Genomic DNA, 24,111 nt, shown 5'->3' on the forward strand with positions numbered 1-24,111 from the left:
CTGCACATGCCAAGATGAAGGACATATTTAGTGGAGATCTTGTATTTAAAGTTGATAATTAACATGGCAAAAATTTAAGCAAATCCGATCTACTCCAACATGAAACCCAGCTAATTCTCACTAAAGAACATTGTACAGGTTGTATCATGCAACATTTGATAACCTTTTTAAATGCCCTCCTTCCTCTTTACAGTTACTGAAAAAGATTTCTAAAGGTTTCACTTTCATCTTCCTAATTTTTCCCCTTTCCAAGATGACTCAAGCTAATTTTGGAAAAAATCAAGATTAAAAAGTAGTCTTTCCAGCTAGAAAGGTTTTGCTCTCTAGAGCTTTGTACCTTCTCTCTTTGTAAAATGAGATTGAAGATTGTGTCTTATAAGGGATTATCCCAACTATGTCTTCCAACTCTATTTGTTCCCACTGTCCACTTTTTAATTTCCAAGAACACTTCCATTTCTATTTTTATATAACATCTCTTGTTTCATTTTATACTCCAAGAATAATTTAGTTCAGCTTTTTTTATACTCTTGGTGTGTTTGTTTCCTCTCATTTGTTTTTCTGTTTATTCGCTGCATATGCAAGAGTTAAGGAAGTATTTAATGTTCAGAGTCTGTCCCCAAATATCTGTTCTCCAGCTGTCCATGAATATTTAAAACAGCACATTAAATACTGATGATAGCTTTCGTGTGCAACGATGAGTTTAATCATCAGTGAATATCTGGACCTGTTAGAGTGCTTAGCATGCGCTAGGCCCTGAGCTCAATCCCACTACTTCTCCCATTCCCCCCAAAAATAATCAGTGAATACCATATGGTGAAAGAATAGCCAGATATTTTGTTGGGGATCCATAGTATTTTTCTGGAATATTCTCCAGAAATAATTTTTTTTTTTTTTTTTTAGGATTCTTAATCTTTATTAAGAGTCACCCTATCCCTTGGGGGAGGGAGCAAATTGGAAAGAGGACATTAGCCCTGGCTTCAGGATTTCTGGAGCTCAGGCAAAGAGGATTCCAACTCATATTTGGTAAGAATAAGCCCTCTCTGTTCCTGATGTCCTGGAATCTTAAAGCTCTCTTGTGTCTTTTTTTTTTTTTTTTAAGAAAATTTACTAAGAAAGAATAATGGGATGAAGAACCAATTTGGGATAAAACATATATGAAATTCCCTGTATAACCATCAAAAACAAATTTTTAAAAAATTAAAGGAAGGTAAAACAAGTCCTGTCCAGGGATTGTTACCAGACGGAGGTGGGAGAAAAGACAAGGGTGAAGGAGGGCAAATATGGTGGAAGTATTTTGCATTCATGTACGAAAATGGAACAATGAGACCTTTTGAAATGCTTCTAAGAAGGGGAGAGGGGAGATAAAGGAGGAAGATGGAGGAAGTGAATCTAAGATATATTCTAAGCACTTTTGTAAGTGTCACAATGTACCCTCAGTATAATAATATGCTAATAAAAAAAAAAAAGCTTGGTGCCATTGGCTTACTGCTATAATCCTAGCTACTCAGGAGGCACAGGTCAGGAAGACAGCAATTCAAAGCCAGCCCTGGGCAAATAAGTTCCTAGACCATATCTCAAAAAAAAAATTCACAAAAAAGGGCTGGTGAATGGCTCAAGCAATAACCGCACCTACCAAGGAAGTATGAGGCCCTGTGCCACCAAAAAAATAAATCAAGGAGGAATAGTTGCCTTACTAGATGGGATTTTAGAGACAAGTGCTAACCCCACTTCATTTCAAGTACTTTTCTTTTTTGGTAGGACTGGGGTTTGAACTCCAGGCTTTGTGCTTGCAAAACAGGTGCTCTACCACTTGAGCCACACCTCCAGTCCCCACAGTTTATTTGAAACAATCCACCCTTCTGTGGAACCTGGAGCCTTTTAATTCCTGAGGCTTTTGGCCTTCTCTGGGGATTTCAGTTTCCAACTTGCAGTAACTTAATTTGACCTTTTTCCTGTTTTCTAAGTAATTTGCTATCTTCTCTTCTTATATGTGCATTCAATCTTCATAAACTGAGGTTTGAGTTTATGGATATCTCCTAGTATAATCAAAGATGGTGTTTGTTCTTGTTTTCCTTTTCTTGAGATGACTTTCAAGAGGAAAGGCATAAGTATGTTTACTCTATCATCCTGAAACTACAAGTTTCCTTCCTATAACACCATTCTCCTGATTTCCATCATACCCCTCACCAAACTGATCACTGCCAATTTCTGCAAGCCTCAGCCTTAGGTTCTCATTATCTCCCTCAGCAGCCTCCTAGACAGTCTCAACTCTGGCCTTGTCCACCCATCCACATTACCAAGCACCATGCTCACCCTCACTTAGGTTTCAGCCACCAATAGTATTGTCTGAGATATCTGATCCCAGCACAGTCCTTACACATGCTGGCATTTTCAGGGATAAGAAGTCAGTGACTACAGAGAACTTGGTTAATACCAGGAGATGAAGATAGTGAAGACCAAGTTTCACACTATCAAAGAAGAAAGTTACAAATAGAGAAGGAAAATAGAAATCTCATGATCTTGTATTAGAATTTCAGATTATTAGTGTTTGATAAATAGATATAGAAATATGTATTGGTGTCTACACATAAATATTTCCTACCAATATCCATGAAGGGGCCTGGTTGCAAAGACATTACAATAGCAATAAGCACACTTAGAACTTAGACCTTGATTTCTAAGTACTACCAAAGGCTCTTTGGAAAAATGGCTGGTTCCAGGACCTAAGCCAGGGTAAGTATAAAATGAGTCTGGAGCATCTTTTGGGCCCTGAAAGTAAGTAATGATTAAAGAACATGAGGAATTTCTTTTATCCTTCATTAAAAGGAGAAAGGGGCTCCCAGTGGCCAAATTAAGAATGATTTGATCATTCAAGTAAGTAATGAAGCCAGGTGTGATGATATATGCCTATATCCCAGCATTCAGGAAGCTGAAGCAAAAGGATCCTGAGTTTGAGTCTAACCTGGGCTACTTAGTGAGCCTGTATCTCCAAAAACAATAAAAATGATAATATAGCAATGGATTATAACCCATTGAACAAAACTGAAAATCATAAATTCATATTGATAGGAATAAATAAAAGTTTAATGAGGAACCAGATGTTTATATACTTTCAGAGTATCTCCCTGAAAAATTCTTAATACCAAAGACAAAAAGAATAACTTTATTATGTAGCTTCTTGGCAGCTACAAATGATCAAAAGTGAACATCATAGGTAATTGGACAAATTATAATTATGCAATGTGAAGACCACAGCATCCCTTGATTAAAAAAAAGACTATGACTAAGGTTGCAATGATTTTGAACTGGATCCTTTTAAAGGACATTATTGGGATACATGACAAAACATAAATGAAGATGGTGGTAATGCACCAATATTAATGCGTAATGGCTATGTAGGACAATGCCTTGACTGTACGAAATATACAGTAAGTATTTGCATGATGGGGCATTTAGGTGTCCAACAGTCTTAAACGGTTCTGGGGGGGGAAATGTACAGTAGTTGTAACCCTACCATAATCTCACTTCAAACCAAATTAATTCCACTTTGTGGTTGTTGTTGGTTTATTTAACACAGGGTCTTCCTATGCAGCCAAGGCTGATCCTGAACTTGGATCCTCCTGCCTTAGCTTCTCCATTGCTGGGCAGGTACCACCACACCTGACTTTTCAACTGATGTTTTTAAATAAACTACTAATTTGTGCCAATAGTTCTCAGTGGTGTTCTTGTCGATTCCACTGTCTTCACAATCAAAAGTACATGAGCAAGAGTGTTGGCTCACCTCTAGCCCAATCATCCAGAAAGCACCAGGGACAAACCTGTAATTCAAACAAAGACTTACTAACTCTGCATTCCAAGAGGACTATACAGCAGAAGAACTGTGAGGTGACTCACCACCACATACAAGTTGTAGGATCTGGGGAGAGTAAATTCAAGTGAAATTTAAATAAAACCGTTCAGATAGGCCCACAGCAAAACCGTATGTGAAGGCATCGATATGAGGTGTGGACTGGAAAATGGATGGTCAGGGTCACATTTCCTCAGAAACTGCCAAGTTAAGGATACGTGGCTTGTTGCAGAAACCCCTTGTCTGAAGCTGTGTACCTGGGTAAAAACTGGGCTGCCTCTCTGTGTCAGAGTAATTTAGAATACTTCAGGCAAGAATGCGATGTTTCATTCTTTCTGATACGATTTCAAATAGCAACATTTTATGCGTGTAGGAAGGTAGTAACACCCAAAAATAAGGGTAATTACGATACTTTCCAGTTGCAGTGAGTCCTAAAAAGATATATTGTTTCCTGTTAACAGCTGACATTCCCTCTGATTCATCCTGATGAATGACTGGGCAGTGATTACTTTCTCAGCAGTTACAAATGGAAAGAACGACTCAGTCTCTCAAACCACAGCCCATCCTCCCCTCAGAGCCTCGCAGAAGTTCTACGTTTGTTACTTCGGCTTTCCCCTCCTTTTGGACCGCGAGCCTTCCTGAAGTCCGAAGTCCCGCACCCGGGTCAAACACGTCTTCCCCACTTAACAGTTCAAGCACGCCCCTTTCTCAGGCCACGTCCAGTGCGTCAGGGCAGTCTCGCTCTTCTCAAATCCTATTGGCTATAACTCACGCCTTTCATCGTACCGAGGGCGGGACAAAAGGGAAAGGGCCCTTTCCGGGCGCGAGGCGATGACGTCACAGTAGCGAGGCTGGTTGCCTTCGGTTGCTTGGGGCTCTCGGCTAGCTAACTGACGCTGACCGAAGACCGCTTCGTCGGTTACGCCATCGCAATGACCATTTGTCAGTTCTTTCTTCAAGGCCGGTGCCGCTTTGGAGACCGGTGCTGGAATGAACATCCGGGCGTCCGGGGTGCGGGCGGGGCGCGGCAGCAACCACAGCAACAGCCCTCAGGTGATGTTCCCTGTAACCCGCCGCCAGCGGAGCTGTGAAAGGCCCGGCCGACGGGGACCGTGCGTCCCGCGTGGGTCCCCAAGCTGGCGCTGCGCAGCGGCGCTCGGGTCCAGTGACCTGGACTTGGCCGTGTCTCCGCTTCCTTCCCTCTGCTCCCTGCCCACCTTGACCCGCGCCGCGCGGTTGTCGGATGGTTTCGCCCTGGAGTTGGGCAAGTCTGGTTTTGTTGGCTACGTGAGGACGAGGGTTTGGCCCTGAGTCCAAGTGCCACACGTTGAGTTTTTAAATTAGACATGGGTGGCCGTGGTGAAAGGATTCGCGTGAGTCGACCCAGACTCCTTGTCTTCCTTCCCTTCTCAGGTGGTTGGCTTCTCCCCTGACACCGAGAATCTGATTCTTACGAGATTCTTTCAAGGTAGAGGCAAGCCACTTAGGGTAGAATCAGGGCCTTAAAATTTGGGATAAAGTTGCGAAAGTAGGACACCCGGTTAAGAACCCTGCGGGTTTGGAGAATAGGGAGTGTGGGGGTACGCTGACCGGTTCCCTGGGTTTGGGACGTTGTCAAAGCATTTGTCTTCAAGGAGAGGAGGGATACCAATAGTAAAACACAAGATTTTAAAAGTCATGAAGCCAGACGCCGGTGGCTCACACCTGCAATCCTAGCTACTTGGGAGGCTGAGATCTGGAGGATCGTGATTCCAGGCAAATAGTTTGTAAGGCCCCATCTCCAAAATAACCAGAGTAAAATGGACTGGCGGTGCAGCACAAGCGGTAAAGCCCCTACTTTGCAAGCATGAAACCCTGAGTTCAAATCCCAATCTCCAAAAAAACAAAAAAAAGTCAGATGAACAATTAGGTTTTCTTTTTTAGGATTATAATTTAGTGCTTTAAAGTACCACGAGCTGCTCTTTTCGCTCCTCTTTTTTAGGGCTGTTCATCTGACCCCTTGTGTTGCATGGCAGTTAGGTATCTGAAACCTCTACTTGTAGAAGACAGTTCTTTTGCATCATCTGCAATTGGTCAAGTGAATTATTCCAAACCAAAAATTAAGAATAAGGCTCTGATAAACCTTGAGTGTGTGTCCAGGGACTACGGAATGTAGCATTTGACAGTCTCTCGAAACTTGATCTCAATGTAGTAATTAGAAAGTAAATGTTGAGTAGAGAGACTTGTGGATGGGGTAAAAAATGTAAATAAAATTCAACAGATGGAATAGTGTACTGAAGCCCCCCAAAAAAACTTAATACTCCTAGGATTATAGGGCCAAAAGTTACAAAGGCTAAATTCAACATGCAAAAGAAAGAAGTAAATTTCTACAGTTGTGTCATTTCCCTCAAGAATTTAGAACTTAAGAAAAATAAGATAGCATTAGCTCCTACTTCAGGGATCTAGTCCAGCAATCTCCCTTTTCTCTTTGAACTTATCAAGTAGTTTAGAGTTGGGGTGAACTGTAATACTGAGTGTACCTCCTATTATTTCAGCCATTAAATATGTTTAATGGCTGTTCTCTAATTTGGCCAGAATTAGAGAATAGCCATTCTCTAATTAACTTTGATCTTAGTCCCCTATAGGAAGTAGTAAGATTAAAGACAATATAGAAACTGGAGAGTCCTATTGGCTTATTTTGATATTTATAAAGTATTAGAAATCTCCCCGTAGAGTAACTTAATGTACTTTATTGACATATCAATGACCTCTATGACCTCCATGTGAAACATAGGTGTGTAGGTGTTGTTTTCCCAAAGAGAAGGCAAGCAAATAGATTTAAACGTATATTCATAGACAGAAGGTATAATTTAATCTTTTTTCATTGTCCAGTATATTCACTGATCTCTACTGCTACTTAGGGCCCCATGGGGGAGCAAAGAGTAATAAAAACAGTTTTTATCTTGAAGGAGCTTATGACTTAGGGTGCCTGTCAACCAAACAGTTGTTTCTTTAATTAGCTAATGTCAACTGAACTTAGCAATATATCTTTATTTTTCCATGGATTTCTAGTCCTGTCAATCTCATTAAACAAAAACACATTTAGACCATTATGTGATTTGATGATATTACACCTAACTATATAAATCTTAAATGAAGACTTTTGGTGAGGGGGGGGTGCTGAGATTTGAATTCAGAGAATCCTCTTGCTAGGCAAGTGCTCTCTCTACCACTAGCCCTTTTTGCTTTAGTTATTTTTCTGATAGGATCTCACGCTTTTCCCCCAACTAGCCTTGGACCACCATCCATGATCCTTCTAACTTGCCTCCCTGGTAGATGTGATTTACAGGTGTGTGTCACCACACCTGGCTGAAATTGTCATTTAAAATTAGTGGAAATATAGTGCTTTTTTAAATTTGTAAAGTACCTTTGTATAATTTGTAGACATAATAAGAAAAAATATGAAGATTTTCAAGATTTAAAAGAGAAGTTGTCAATAAAATTGTTCTTTTATTTGTTGATTTTAGGTAGTAACAGGCGTGGATGGAATGCCACCAGCCAGAGATACTCCAGTGTCATCCAACCATCTAGTTTCTCCAAATCCACACCATTGGGGGGCAGCAGAGATCAAGAAAAGTCATCTTTCAGTTCTTTTGATTCTGGAGCTTCAGCAAGCAGGAACAGGGATTTTGGATTATCTCAGACCCCATTCTCTTCATTTACTGCTGAAGAGCAGAAAGATGAAAAAAAACTTCTGTAAGTGAAAGCCTTCAGGAAAATACCCATTTGATTAGTTTTTTCCAAAAGCTCCTAGAGAGCTTTTTAAAAAAAAAAAAAAAGTAATCTATTATTAAAAATCAGAGTAAGCAAAAAAGAAAACTCACCCATGATCCTATCACTTAGAGCTAATCACTGTTTTGCTATATGTCATAGTAGACTATTTCACTTAAAAATACCCTTCAGGGAAGGGGGGAATAAAGGAAAATGATAGAGGGGGTGAATTCAACTATGATATAGTGTAAGAACTTTTGTAAATGTCACAATATACTCCCAGTACAATAATAATATATTCATTAAAAAAAACTCCTTCATATTAGTAGCATGCCTTCTTAGGGCTAATTACGCTTTTCTACTTTATACTGATAACATTTATTATGAATATCTTTCTAAGGTTAATCCTGCTTAAGTTCATTATAAATTGTAAGTTTAGGTAATTCAAAACAACTGTGATCTTGGAGATCACTAAGAGCATCATTTATTTTTCTATCCAAAACTTTTTCAGTTACCTTATTCAGACTGATTTTGATTTCTTTTGTTATTGTATAGTAGATTTATGACATTTCTTAAGAACATTTGTGGTAAAATTTATTTTTGTTTTTCAAGGCACTGGGATTTGAACTCAGGATCTCATGCTTACTAGGCAGGCTCTCTACCACTTGAGCCAAAACAGTGCTTGGTTATCAGTAACACTTCTTTAGTTCTTGGCTCCTGAGAGACAGAATTTCAATATAGTGGTTAGTATTTTACTTCCCCTAACTAAATGAGAATCATGATGAACATTTTGAACTATGTACCATATACAATTATTTTTCTGTTTCTTTTCTGTAGTGCTGGGGATTAAACCCAGGGTGTTGTATGTACGAGGCAAGCTTCAGTTGATTTTTTTTAAGAACAAACCTCTCCTACATTTGTTGTGACCCTCGATTTAATAACAGTATTCACTATGATATCATTTTATTAATTGTCACATTCTGGATGGAGAGAAACATTAACTTAGACTAAATCTAGCCTGCACCAGTGGCTCACGCCTATATTCCTAGCAACTCAGTAGGCAGAGATCAGGAGGATTGTGGTTCAGAGACAGCCCCAGGCAAGTAGTTCAGAAACCCTATCTCAAAAATACCCAATACAAAAAAAGGCTTGGCAGGGAGGCTTAAATGGTAGGTAGAGCGCCTACCTAGCAAATATAAGGCCCTGAGTTCAAGCCCCAGTACCACCAAAAAAAAACAAAACAAAAAAAGAACTAAATCCATCCATTTATCTATGGTTTTGCTGCAAATTAACTGTTAAGGTCGTGGGTCTGTTTCCCATATTGTAAAATGGAAGAAATAAAATTATGTCCTAGGGCTCATTTTGAAAATTTTATGAGTTTTTAATTTTACCAGTTAGGTAGTATTTCCTGTTGTTCCCTGTTAAATGGTAAGTGATGTTTATGCTAATGAACAGAAAAGATTATAAAGAGAATATGTATTTTGTATTTTAATTCTTTAAAATAGTGTGGTATTTCTGACAGTTCTTAAGTATATTGGTTAATAGTTCAGTGAATTAGAAAATCAATATTAATTACTCATATCATAGTTTATTTTTGTTTTTTGGTTTTGGTTTTTTTTTTTTTTTTGAGACAGGTTCCCACTATGTAGGACAGGCTGGCTTTGAATTCACTCACTCTGTAGACCAGGCTGGCCTAAAACTCCTCCTGATCCACCATGTAATTTATATTTCTATAAACAAGTACTTTAAAGAAGATTCTTCAAAAAGTAATACTAGAAAAACATAATTAAGTATTTACTAGAATTTAAATTTTTTGTCATTAAAAATCATAATAAATTTTTACAATCAGGGAAAAAAATCCTTTATTCTTTTCATTTCACTTTTTTTTCAGGGAAGGAATTATAAAAGATATAGAGATTTGGGAATCATCGGGGCAGTGGATGTTTTCTGTTTATTCACCAGTGAAAAAGAAACCTAATATTTCAGGTAACTGAGAAATTACGCGGTTTTGTTGCTGTTTATTTGGGGGTTTTTTTTAGAGGGGGTTCCTGAGGTCCAACCCAGGCCTTCACACATGCTAGATAAATGTTCTACCGCTGAACTATAAACCCAGCCCAGATACTGGGTTTCTAAAAAATATATTCTAAAACTATTAATTTCTGAAACCAAGACCATGCTAAATAAAGAAATTAATTACCAACTTAGCTGCAGTTAGGAGAGTTTGGACATTGTTAGTACCCAGGTATTCTAGCAGAACTTCCAAATTCAGAGATTGAAGTTGGAGAATATTGTTCAGTTCTCATGAAAAAAAATAGTAAAATCAGGACTCACTACAATTCTAACTCCATAAACCTAGGAAGAGGCTCTGCTTTCTTGGTTCACTACATGTGAAACCTCAGAACATCCTAGCTGCCTAGAGAGAATAGAAGAGTCACACATCTGGCCTACTGGCCTGCCATTGAGTCCTGGTTCTGCTCATTCTTCCCTGTCTTTCCTTCTAAGAATAGTTATTTTTGGCTGGGTGCTAGTGGCTCATTTCTGTAATCCTAGCTACTCAGGAGGCAGAGATTGGGAGATTCGAAGCCTGCCGGGCAATATGGTTTATGAAACCCTATCTCGAAAAAAAAATCACAAAAAAAAAGAGGGGGGCAGTGGAGTGGCTCAAGGTGTAGGCCCTGAGTTCAAACCCCAATACCAAAAAAAAACCATTTTACATGGCCCATGTTGACACCTATCCTAGAGATAATGTTTAAAGATAAGGAGCTACAAGGATAGCATTTCTTTAGAATATCCTTCTCTGTTCCATTTTCTTTTGTCCCTAAGTTGTTTCTGGTCAAACAGCTAGACCACCAGGCTTGCCCAAGCCCATTCTGGGTGGTCCTGGGCCTTTGTCCTGTTGAGGAAATAGCAGATACCCACAATAGATACCTTGCAATCAGAGCCCCAAAATTAGGAATCTCCACTCTGTCTCATTTCTACCTCCCCATTCTCTGTGGGTATTTTATCACAGCATGCCTTAATTACTCTCTTACTGATTTAACAAATACTTATTCAATTTATTTCATGCCATGCCCTATTCTAAGCACTGGGGATATGATTATAAGCTAGGCAAACAACTCCTCCTTTACGAAGGTTATGTTCTTGAGGCAGGGAGAGAATACAAACATCATTTCAGACAATGATATTTCTGTAAAGAAAACAATAAACTAGTAAGCTTTTAGTCAGTTTAGATATTAGCGCTTAATTAGTACTTAAGTGTTAAATCTTAATCAGATCAGAAGTGAACCTAAGGCAGTGGTTCTCAAAATACGAAATATAGATCCCTGAGTAGAATTACCATGTGAAATATAGGATATCCAATTAAATTTAAATTTCATATAAACAAATAATATTTTTATTGTATATATAACTCATGGACTACTAATTCATTAACACTAAAATAAAGTACTTGTTTTATGTCTGAAATTAAAATTTACCTAGGTGCTCTGTATTTTTATTTGGTAAATCTGGCAACCCTATCCCTGAGACTTTGGTGGGGGGCAATTCAAACTCAGGGCCTCACATTTGCAAAGCAGGCACTCATCCACTTAAGCCATGCTCCCAGACCTTTTTTCATTAGTAAGTTTTCAGATAGGGTCTGTCATTTGTGCTTAGGGCTGGCCTCAAACCAAAATCCTTCTACCTATGCCTTCCACATAGCTGGGATTACCACACATACCAGCATGCTCAACTTATTTGTTGAAATGGGATCTTGCTAACTTTTTGCCCAGATTGGCCTCAAACCTTCATCCTCCTGATCTCTGCCTACTACATAGCTGGGATTGCAGGCATGCACCACCATGTCCAGCATCCCTGAGACTTCTTTTTTTATATATTCAAATTTTTTTTTTTTAGAATATATTCATTATACAGGGGGGGATTCATAGTGACAATTCCAATTAGGCTTATATTATACATTAATTACATTGCCCTCATTGTCTCTCCCTCTCAGCCTCCTCCCTGTCCCACTTAAAGCACTTGCAGGAAATTTCTTAGTTCTGTTTCATTTAGGTATATGAAGTCCATCAACTATATACCATCATCTAAATCTCCTACCTTCACCATCCCCCCTCTCACGAGTACCCCCCCCACATATACACTGTACCTATTTTACAGTCCTGTTTTTCATTATTAATGCTTAACTTGATGTTCAAAGGGGTTTCTCAATATATGCCCACTGTGGGTATACTTTACTTTGGTCCGTTCAACTCCTTCCATTACTCTCTTTTATTCCTTTACCTCCCACCCCTCATTTTTTCCCTGAGAATTCTTTAGAGACTGTATAGGTCAAAAGTATTTTCATACCAAGCATAGTGGCATACACCTGTAATCCTAGTTACTTGAGAGCCCAGGGATGGGAGGGCTGTGACTGGAGGCAGCTGAGATCCCACACACACACCACAAATAAAAAGCAGAACGCTGTTTCAAGAAACAAGTCAGGAGTCAGGTATTATGCACAGCTGTAATCCCATTACCAGGAGGTAGAGATAGGAAGACTGGTATCCAGGGCCAACCTAGGCAAAAGCACAAGACCCTATCTGAAAAACAACTAAAGCAAAGAGGGTCTGGGGATATAACTCAAGTGTTGAGTGATAGAGCACTTGCAGCCCTGAGTTCAAAACCTCAGTACTATTTTTCCATAATGATACTAAGATATTAATTACTATTTTCACTGTAGCTATAAAAGCATTGGTGAATAAAACTGATACATTTATCTCTTAGAATGAATCAAGACAAAGGTAACAAACTACTACTAGTAGACTTTAGTAGCCATTTTAACTTAGTGAAGACTTAAAAATTATTGATTTTGTTAAATCTCAACCCTTGAGTATACACTTTAAATATTCTGCATGACAAAATAGGAAACATACGTAAAGTGCTTCTGCTTCATACCCAAGTGTGATGTTTGGGGAAAACGCTTATGTGTGCATTTGCGTTATGAGCTTTGCTCTAGCTACTTTTTTCAGTTTTTTTTTATTGGAAAGAATGACAGCTATAGTTATTAAGACTTAGGTATTTGGCATGTATGTTCTACAAAATGAATGAAGTGAATAAATAGTGTGCCTGTCACCTCAAAGAAAAAACTGACAGTGTTTATTGCCAAAATTCAAGCTTTTAAGCAAGACTAGAAGTATAGAAAACTCTTTTCTATCACCATGAGCAAGGTGGCTTTGCAATACTCACAATTTCTTGTGATGAGACCAAAGCAACATTAACAAATGTGAGAGGGCTTTTTTTGTTTTGCTTTGTTTTGTTTTATTGTGTAATGACCTGTGCCAGCACTTGGAAGTTTGATGTAACCCATTGGACCAGTATTTTCTAAATGGCAAATGTGTGGTAGTACAAAATTATGTATGGCTGAAAATCCATTCTGAGTACAAGATAAACCAATGGATTTTAATGTACTAATACAAAAGGCACATTAGCCTGCAGTCCACATAAGCTGAACTTTAAGAAATTACCACTTGTCAAGTTGTGGTATAGTGTCAAAGAAGAATTCCACAATTATATGAAAAGGGCATTCAAGTATTCCTTGAATACTATGTGAATGGAGTTTTTCTTCATGTACTTAACCACATTGCAACCATTTCCTACATATTGCAACAGAATGAATGAATGTACATGCATGTATAAGAATCCAAGGTTGGGGATGGAGCTCAGTGATACAGCACTTGCCTAGCATGTGCAAGGCCCTGTATTCGATCCCCAGTACTTCAAGAAGGAGGGGAAAAAAATCTAGCAATCACCTATTAAGGCAAACTTTAAAGAGATTTGCCAATATAAAACAATACTGTTCATCTCACTAACTTTTTTCTTGTTTTAATTTTTATATATTTTTGGAAAATGAATATATGTGGATACATAATTGGTTTCTTTTTTAAATTGTTTTATTAGCATATATTAGTTATACAGGGAAGAGTCATTGTGACATTTACATACATGCTTACAATGAATTTTAATTAGATTCACTCCCCTCATCCCCTCTACCCCTTCTTAGAACAATTTCAACTGGTTTCATTGTTCTATTTTCATACCATAATTGGTTTCTTAAATGAATTAGTAAATATTTTCTAAATTTCTGTTTTCATTTCAAATGTGGTACTTATCAGTATAGGTAAGCCATGTAAACAGAAGCTTTTTCAGATTCTTGATGATTTTTAAGAAATTAAATAGGTCCTGAGACCAAAAAGTTTTGAGAACTGCTGTCCTTAGTCATCCATTATTAATAATGAATTAATTTTTCCTGTACAGCTAGAATAATAGTCCTTTTGTACCACCTTTTCAAAAATTGAGAAAAATAGTTATGCAAATCATTCTCTGTGTGCTGTGGTTCAGATGAGAAACCCTGGGTGAGCACAGCTGGAAGGACTAGGGAATAACTAGGGGACAGTGTTCCTTTAGGTAGAAGTTGTCCATTCTTAGGTGGCAGTAGTGGGGCTAAGTTCTGAGTAAAGAAGAGATACCAGTTATGGGAAGATTTCGGGGGGGAAAAATTCCTAGTAGTATTACAGCTAACTGAAAAGGCCTGGATGTGGGAATAAGATTGGCATGTTTGGGTACATAAGTCAATTTGGAGACAAGTAAACAAGGGAAGGAGTAATACAGCATAAAGCCAAAGAGGTAGCAAAATGACTTTGGGCCTAATTGCACTGGGTAGGCAAATATGAAGAACTTTAAGCAGGAGGGGATATGGTCTGATTAGCAAATACTTGTAGGGTAGGGGAGCAAATGGTCTGTGGGAGCAGGGGCAAGAGTAGAGGCAGGGAAACATATTAGGAAATCACTGCTGGTGATCAGATTACAGCTGTCAGCAGTGGATAAGAATTGGTCACATTTTAGTTCTGTTTTGGAGCCTGAAGTGGCAGGATTCTAATATACTAGATATGGATAAGAAGGAAATCCAGTGTGTTTCCTAGGGGCTTTTTGTCCTAGGGTAGTTGGGTGTTATTGGATCAATGGCATCTGGTTACAAGGAATTCTCTGTAGGAAATATCATGAACACTTTTTTCTTTTCTTAATAAGTTTTCCTAATTATAAAAGTTGTAACTGTTCCTATAGAAAACTTGACAAGTATAATAATACATAAATAAAATAAAAATCACCTGATATCACAAAATTAACAACTGAAACATTTCTTTCAAAACATATAATACAAACATATATCTTGCTTATAAGTATAAAATTAAAATTATAGTCTAGTTTTTTAAAGTCTGTTTTTTATTAGCATATAATAGTTTTACAGAGGGATACACTGATATTTACATAGTTGCTTACAATATATCTTAGTTAGATTTATCCCCTCCATCATTCTCTCTCTCTTCCCCCTCCTTCTTGTTAGGGAGGAGGTTTCATTCTCTTATTTTCATATTTGAGCACAAAATACATCCACCATATTCACCCCATATTTTAGTTGTTTAAGATTTTTTGTTTGGTTTGTTTTTGCTGTGCTGGGTATAGAACCCAGGGCCTTGTGTATGCTAGGCAAGCACTCAACCACTGAACCATACCCCCCAGCTCAATATTCTACTTTTTTGTGTTGTCTCTATTACTAGAAATACTGGAATGAACATCCTTATGCATAACACCCTTTGTTTACATACATAATTGTATCCTGAGGTTAAATCCTAGAAATTATAATGTAGCTCAAAGACTGTGAATACTTTTTTTTTTTTTTTTTTTGGTGGCACTGGGGTTTGAACTCAGGGCCTCCACACTTGCTAGGTAGGCCCTCTACCACTTGAGCCACTCTGCCAGCCCAAGTTGAACATTTTTAATGCTTGTGATGCTTACTGACAGTTTTCCCTTCAGGAAAGTTCCCTTAACAGCTGTTTAGGAGACTATCTGTTTTACTTCATCCTGAGTAGTAATAGCTATCATATTTTTAATTTTTGCTAGTCTGATAAAGGAAGCCTTTTATCTCTAGTTTAAGTTTAAAATTAACTTTATTTCATTTATTTACAGCTATTTGAATTTTTTGTGAAGTTCTTTTCTTTCTTTTTCTTTTTGTCAGTATTGGGGTTTGAACTCAGGGCTTCATGCTTACAAGGAAGGAATTCTACCACTTGAGCCACATGTCCAGGGACTACCCCATCTCCCTTTTTTCTTTTCTTTTAGTTTTTGGATAAGATCTTGTGTTTTTGCCTGGAGTTGGTCTATGACCTTCCTACCTGTCTACAGCCTCACAATTAGCTGGGACCACAGGAATGCACCACAATGCCCAGCTTATTTGTTGAGATGGATCTCACTAACTTTTTGAACGGGCCTGAAACAGTGTTCCTCCCTCTATTTCCATCTCCCAAATAGCTGGAATTGAGCCTTTTAATTTTATTGTAGACTCTGAAAGGATTTTTTTAGACCGAAGTTTGAATGTATACGTAGTCAGATATTTTCTTTGTTATTCCTTCCACTCATCTTTAGAAAATTCTCCCCCATTCAAAGATGAAATAACTGTATTTTACTCTAGTTTTATACTTTATTAGACATGAAAGAGTGTACACTTAGAATTTTTTCCTTATGATTATGAAAATTTTCTGATAATCACCGTCAACATATTTTCTTGTCTAGCACCTCAAACTTTACTATCAAAATTATTTGGTTTGATTCCTCACTTCAGGTTTTACAGACATTTCACCAGAGGAGTTGAGGCTTGAATACCATAACTTCTTAACCAGCAATAACTTACAGAGTTATGTAAGTTTGTTTCCTATTCATCTACCTCAGTAGCAAATTGGCTGTCAATACTGTTTTCTCTAGAGTGGTTTGCTTGTGTTTTGGCAAAGTTGATAAAGGCTTTAAATTTTTTTTTCTAGGTTACTTCCTTTGAAATTGGTTATCTAAATTGATGATAATATATTTTGACTATAGTAATCAGGAAAACAGTGTTTTTACTACAAATTACCCATCAGTCAGTCATCCCTTACATCATTTGACAGATATTTATTGTGCATCTGATAGATGTGGATCCCATAATGAATTCTAAGAAAACAAAGTTAAATAAGATGTAGTCTGTTATACAGATAACATCCTCATGTGTCAAATATCAAGAAAAAAAAAAAATGGGGCGGGGGCAAGGAGGGGAAGTCCTGAAGAAAATGATGTATTTTTCTATAAGTCATGATCATGCATTTCAAATAGTACACATATTCATGTCCTACCCAGATATAACTAACTGTGCTGCCCAGTACTTGTGATGATCAAGGCGATACAGGAATTAGAGAACAGGAAGAGGCGACCAGAGCTGAAATGTCTTTGGCAAATAGGAACAGGTCAATGCAAGTTTTACAGTTATGCACCATAAAACTGTTATGTAAATGTTTTGTGAGTTTGGCAAATAATGTGAAGTTGCTATTGAAGAAATTTACTTAAACACTCAATATTGAGTATTTTTCTGTCTTCTCTCTTCAGCTAAATTCTGTCCAACAGTTAATCAATCAATGGAGAAATAGGATAAATGAACTGAAAAATCTAAATACCTCAACTAAAGTAGTTTTGGTAAGTATTGGAAAGTTCTCTTTAGGGAAGTGTCTTCTGATTGGCTCTTTCACAGAGGACATTTCACTTTGGATTTGGAAAGCAAAGCAAAAATTCTTTTGTCGAGAATTATATGTGGACTAGCACTGTGGCTCAAGTGGCAGAGTGCCTGACTAGCAAGCACAAGGCCCAGCGTTCAAACCAGAAAGTAAAAAATACAAGTTAAATATGTGCATACTCAAAATATCACTTCAAGTTGAGATCCTAGAATTGCTTTCACTCTGCTCCTCAGTTAGAGAAGCAGGGTTAGCCAGGCACTCTGGGGGCTGAGGCAGCAGGATCATGAGTTCATGTAGCTGTGCTACATAGCGAGACCCTGTCTCAACACTCCAGTTTCTCCTCCTCCCGCAAAAAAGAAGAAAGGAAAGTAGAGATAATTAAAAACTTTTTAGGGTAAATTTTTTAGCTTTGGTTGTACTAGTTGTGAAAATTGAGAAATAGTACATAAATTCAAGTATTAAAAGTTCTCTGTGTTTAAAAAGAAATTACTTCAAAAAATAATATGAATGCATATTCAGACTTAGGTATACTTTTGTGACCAAAGGACACTTACCATGGATCCCTTGTCTTAAACAGAAATGCCTTTAGAACATGCTGCCCACTTGTCTGCAAGGATACATAGTCCTGACTAGACTCTTGTACAAACTAATTTCTTTCATCTTTCTGTTGTAATGCCATTTGAATTTAGTAAGACTTTTTAGAAATATTCCATCCCTAGGTAAGAAATGGCCCATCATCACCATTAATGAGAGCTGATTGATGGAGGAGGGATAACTGAGTCCAAGGAACTGCACAACTTCCCTCGGGGCTGGAAATTCCCTGCTCTTTGCTGATCTGCTAGGCCCCTACATAGCTGATCTGGGATAACCCATCCCTTGCTGGATTAGCATGTGTTGGTGTTCATTCCCTCTTTATCATGAGTAGGAATTCATTGTATGGATGTTCTAGAATTTGTCCATTTATCTGTTAATGAATATTAACTATGGAAAAGACACAGCTCATCTATAAAAGGAGATGAACAGTTGCTGGGGTCCAGGAAAAAGGAGGGGTTGACTGGGTAGAGACAAAGGAAATTTTTAGGGGGTTTTGAATCTTAATTGTGGTGGTAGTAGTTAAAAATTTGTCAAAATTCATTCAAATATATTAATAAAATTGAATGCATATTATGTAAATTGAACCACAAAAAGTTGATTTTTTTGAAATGTTATTGGGGTTTCCAAATGAACGAAGTTCTGTTTGGTTTGATAAGGAAAGTTTTGGAGGAAAGGAGTAAGTAAAAACCTCCCTTGAAAAGGGGGTTAACAAATTAGTAGAATTAGGAATGCAAAAGGGGAAATAACAACAAACACCATGGAAGTCCAGGAAATCATCAGAGACTACTTTGAGAACCTATATTCAAATAAATTTGAAAATCTAAAAGAAATGGACAGATTTCTAGATACATATGATCATCCAAAACTGAACCAAGAGGAAATTAATCACCTGAATAGACCTATAACACAAAATGAAATTGAAGCAGCAATCAAGAGTCTCCCCAAAAAGAAAAGTCCAGGACCTGATGGATTCTCTGCTGAATTCTATCAGACCTTTAAAGAAGAACTGATACCAACCCTCCTTAAACTGTTCCACGAAATAGAAAGGGAAGGAAAACTGCCAAACACATTTTATGAAGCCAGTATTACACTTATCCCAAAACCAGGCAAAGACACCTCCAAAAAGGAGAACTATAGGCCAATCTCCTTAATGAACATTGATGCAAAAATCCTCAACAAAATAATGGCAAACCGAATTCAGCAACACATCAAAAAGATTATTCACCACGACCAAGTAGGCTTCATCCCAGGGATGCAGGGGTGGTTCAACATACGAAAATCAATAAACGTAATAAACCACATTAACAGAAGCAAAGACAAAAACCACTTGATCATCTCAATAGATGCAGAAAAAGCCTTTGATAAGATCCAACATCATTTCATGATAAAAGCTCTAAGAAAACTAGGAATAGAAGGAAAGTTCCTCAACATTATAAAAGCTATATATGACAAACCTACAGCCAGCATTATACTTAACGGAGAAAAATTAAAACCATTCCCTCTAAAATCAGGAACCAGACAAGGATGCCCACTATCTCCACTCCTATTCAACATAGTACTGGAATTCCTAGCCAAAGCAATTAGGCAAGAAGAAGGAATAAAAGGAATACAAATAGGTAAAGAAACTGTCAAAATATCCCTATTTGCAGACGACATGATCCTATACCTTAAAGACCCAAAAAACTCTACTCAGAAGCTTCTAGACATCATCAATAGCTATAGCAAGGTAGCAGGATATAAAATCAACATAGAAAAATCATTAGCATTTCTATACACTAACAATGAGCAAACGGAAAAAGAATGTATGAAAACAATTCCATTTACAATAACCTCAAAAAAAATCAAATACCTAGGTGTAAACCTAACAAAAGATGTGAAAGACCTCTACAAGGAAAACTATACACTTCTGAAGAAAGAGATTGAGGAAGACTATAGAAAGTGGAGAGATCTCCCATGCTCATGGATTGGTAGAATCAACATAGTAAAAATGTCGATACTCCCCAAAGTAATCTACATGTTTAATGCAATTCCCATCAAAATTCCAATGACATTCATCAAAGAGATTGAAAAATCTACTGTTAAATTTATATGGAAACACAAGAGGCCACGAATAGCCAAGGCAATACTCAGTCAAAAGAACAATGCAGGCGGTATCACAATACCTGACTTGAAACTATATTACAAAGCAATAACAATAAAAACAGCATGGTACTGGCACAAAAACAGACATGAAGACCCGTGGAACAGAATAGAGGATCCAGATATGAAGCCACACAACTATAAGCAGCTTATCTTTGACAAAGGAGCTAAAAATATACGATGGAGAAATAGCAGCCTCTTCAACAAAAACTGCTGGGAAAACTGGTTAGCAGTCTGCAAAAAACTGAAACTAGATCCATGTATATCACCCTATACCAAGATTAACTCAAAATGGATCAAGGATCTTAATATCAGACCCCAAACTCTTAAGTTGATACAAGAAAGAGTAGGAAATACTCTGGAGTTAGTAGGTATAGGTAAGAACTTTCTCAATGAAACCCCAGCAGCACAGCAACTAAGAGATAGCATAGATAAATGGGACCTCATAAAACTAAAAAGCTTCTGTTCATCAAAAGAAATGGTCTCTAAACTGAAGAGAACACCCACAGAGTGGGAGAAAATATTTGCCAACTATACATCAGACAAAGGACTGATAACCAGAATATACAGGGAACTTAAAAAACTAAATTCTCCCAAAACTAATGAACCAATAAAGAAATGGGCACGTGAACTAAACAGAACTTTCTCAAAAGAAGAAATTCAAATGGCCAAAAAACACATGAAAAAAATGCTCACCATCTCTAGCAATAAAGGAAATGCAAATTAAAACCACGCTAAGATTCCACCTCACCCCTGTTAGAATAGCCATCATCAGCAACACCACCAACAACAGGTGTTGGCGAGGATGCGGGGAAAAAGGAACCCTCTTACACTGTTGGTGGGAATGTAGACTAGTACAACCACTCTGGAAAAAAATTTGGAGGCTACTTAAAAAGATGGACATCGATCTACCATTTGACCCAGCAATACCACTCTTGGGGATATACCCAAAAGACTGTTACTCCAGAGGCACCTGCACATCCATGTTTATTGCGGCACTATTCACAATAGCCAAGTTATGGAAACAGCCAAGATGCCCCAGCACTGACGAATGGATTAAGAAAATGTGGTATCTGTACACAATGGAATTTTATGCAGCCATGAAGAAGAACGAAATGTTATCATTTGCTGGTAAATGGATGGAATTGGAGAACATCATTCTGAGTGAGGTTAGCCTGGCCCAAAAGACCAAAAATCGTATGTTCTCCCTCATATGTGGACATTAGATCAAGGGCAGACACAACAAGGGTATTGGACTATGAGCACATGATAAAAGCGAGAGCACACAAGGGAGGGGTGAGGATAGGTAAGACACCTAAAAAACTAGCTAGCATTTGTTGCCCTTAACACAGAGAAACTAAAGCAGATACCTTAAAGCAACTGAGGCCAATAGGAAAAGGGGAACAGGTACTAGAGAAAAGGTTAGATCAAAAAGAATTAACCTAGAAAGTAACACCCACACACAGGAAATCAATGTGAGTCAATGCCCTGTATAGCTATCCTTATCTCAACCAGCAAAAACCCTTGTTCCTTCCTATTATTGCTTATACTCTCTCTACAACAAAATTAGAAATAAGGGCAAAATAGTTTCTGCTGGGTATTGAGGGGGGTGAGAGGGAGGGGGCGGAGTGGGTGGTAAGGGAGGGGGTGGGGGCAGGGGGGAGAAATGAACCAAGCCTGTATGCACATATGAATAATAAAAGAAAAATGAAAAAAAAAAAAAGAAAAGGGGGTTAAGATTTCACTTAAAAGAGATGAAAGAGCATAAAATATTTTTAAGGACTAGGAAATGCTTACTGGATTTTAGTGGTAAGCTTTTAACTGTAATTGTGAATCCACTTCAGTTCAAGCATAAGAGTAGACTGGGTATCCTCTAAAAATCCTTTGCACCTATATCTAGATTTCCTTTTTTTTTTTTTTTTTTTTGACAGGACCGGGTTTTGACTGAACTTAGAGTCTCACACTTGGTAGGCAGGGGCTTTACCACTTGAGCCACTCTTCTAGCCCTGTATTTCTTGATAAATGTAGCTCTAACCTTATAGACAATGAAATGTATTGTTAAAAAATATTTTTCTGGTTGTACTATGTGCTCTTTACAGAAATTTAGAAAGCATAAACTTAAAATCATCCATAATACTCAACCAGAGATAATCACCATTAACTCATTGATGTACATTTTTCCATGCATATTCGTATTATTAGTTGATATTACACTTTATACAACATTATATCTTACCTTTTTCGACATCACATGGGCATTTTTCCATGTTAACATTTATCTTCACTTGTTAAATGCACATTTTAAAATTGAATTTGGCTGTAAAGTGTATAGAAAAGGTACTTGAGAACTATTCATCAAGCATTTTATTACTTGAATACTTTTTTAAAGCTCTCCAACATAAAGGATGGAGTAAATAAAGCAGCACCTGCATTTGGATTTGGAAGTAGACAAGCAGGAGCATTTGGGTCAAAAGGTAAGTGATAAAGCAATGCAGGACTTTGCTGATTCAAAAAATTAAGATTTCATAACTTTCGACTTATAAACCCTGAATCACCACTTGAAATCACCCTCATAAATTCTGTCTTCCTTTATGGAACCTCAAAGAAATTTGCTCATTAAGCATTGTGAAAAGCAGGCCAGAATGGACATGTGCTTTGAAAGACAGACACTACAGCTCTGGTTATAAAAGTACATTCAGGGGGTTTGTAAGAATACACAGCTATGGTAGTGGTACCTTTGAGATTTTTCTTACCACTGTACACCTGTCAAGTGATGGCTCTGGTGAAAGAAGGTAGCAATGCAAAAGTGAAAGTCCACTCCCAAGTCCCTGAGATTTCTCTTAGGTGAAGGTAAATCACAGTAGCAGAAACAACAGGAAAATAGGATTTATGAGTTGTTCTGACCTCTCTCCTTTTCACTTTCCTTCCAATAAACATATCATCCAAACATAGCAAAAATAAGATAGGGGGGGGAGTGATGTGGCTACATTTTTCAACTATAACGATTTCTTTTTCTGTTTTTTGTAGGTTTTCCAGTGAATAACAGCAGCAACGATAGTGCTCAGAATTTTAGTTTTAAAGCAAGCCCTGGATTTGTCACTGCCCCTTCTGGAAACCCTTCGGTGTTTGGGAGTCCTCCAGCATTTGGTGCTGTACCCTCTGCCAGTTCTGCCATCTCTACTTGCACTCCAGCTTTTGGATTTGGGAAGCCTGGAATCACATTGGCTGCTTCATTTTCATTCAAGAGCCCTGTAGCTTCCAGTTTTGGATCAGCTGGATTTTCTGGATTTCCAGCTTCCTTGGCGTCAGGCTGTGTTGGGGCTTCAGTGGCCCCAGCCTTCGGAAGTAGCAGTTCTGTGGCTGGTTTTGGTGGTCCTAGTTCACATTCTCACACTGCTTTTTCCAAAGAGACTAGTGACATCTTTGGCAGTAACAACATGTCTGCCTGCAGTGCCACTGACACTACCGATAATGTGCTATTCACACCCAAGCATCAACTAAGAGTAGACGAACTGGAGCAATTTCAGTCCAAGAAATTTACTTTGGGAAAAATTCCATTAAAGCCACCACCTGTGGAGCTTTTAAGTATGTAAAAGGGCAACTAGGATCAACCTGGAGCTCATGTGTGCTAGGCAAGCACTCTACCTCTCAGCCCTACCCCCAGCCCTAATCTTGAGTGGTTCATATGAAAGCAGAGCTATATATGCATATATGTCCATATATACACTTATGTATATGAAGAATACAGCTTTCAGTGATACTTTAAGGATTTTAGCTCTAACATTTTTTTTCTTAAGCCTAACTAAAACAACCAAAAGAAATCAACAAGCAAAAGGAATTTTTCTATACTGTAATTATGAACAGAACTGAAAACTTGTATTGAATAAAGTGATTTTCTCATTCTATACCACTTTACTGTCTCACTCTAAATAGTGTTTTGTGTGTGTGTGTGTGTACATATGATGCTGGGGATCAGACTCAAGGCCTTAGACATGCTAGGCACGTGCTCTGTCACTGAACTACATCCCTAGCCCCTGATTTTTTAAGTGAAAAAAAAACCCTTACCTAATAAAAGATAGGTACTCTTAATTATCTTAGCAAATATGCAAAGAAGTCAATCCCAGAGGATCCAGATTCTGTGAACAACTGTATTATTCCAACTAACGGTCTGGAAACCTGACATTTGGAACAGTCTATACCCAGGATTTTTCT

The 24,111-nt window shown here is 37.8% G+C and overlaps 1 protein-coding gene across 2 annotated transcripts; it reads left to right on the forward strand.

Annotated features, from left to right (window-relative positions):
* Positions 1-4,658: 4,658 nt before the first annotated feature.
* Nup42 (nucleoporin 42) lies at positions 4,659-23,809 on the forward strand. 2 transcript variants are annotated; one of them, XM_020177970.2, is made up of 7 exons: positions 4,659-4,900; positions 7,354-7,582; positions 9,489-9,583; positions 16,251-16,327; positions 17,042-17,128; positions 22,289-22,373; positions 22,927-23,809. In XM_020177970.2, exons 1-7 carry the CDS (start codon positions 4,780-4,782, stop codon positions 23,490-23,492), a joined length of 1,260 nt encoding a protein of 419 aa, XP_020033559.1. In that variant the 5' UTR covers positions 4,659-4,779; the 3' UTR covers positions 23,493-23,809. The 2 variants fall into 2 exon arrangements, with proteins under 2 accessions (XP_020033559.1, XP_073921249.1); XM_074065148.1 differs by lacking the exon at positions 4,659-4,900 and adding an exon at positions 4,929-5,260.
* The last annotated feature ends 302 nt before the right edge of the window (positions 23,810-24,111 follow it).

This window comes from Castor canadensis, chromosome 2, assembly GCF_047511655.1.
Source record: "Castor canadensis chromosome 2, mCasCan1.hap1v2, whole genome shotgun sequence".
Classification (NCBI taxonomy): domain Eukaryota; kingdom Metazoa; phylum Chordata; class Mammalia; order Rodentia; family Castoridae; genus Castor; species Castor canadensis.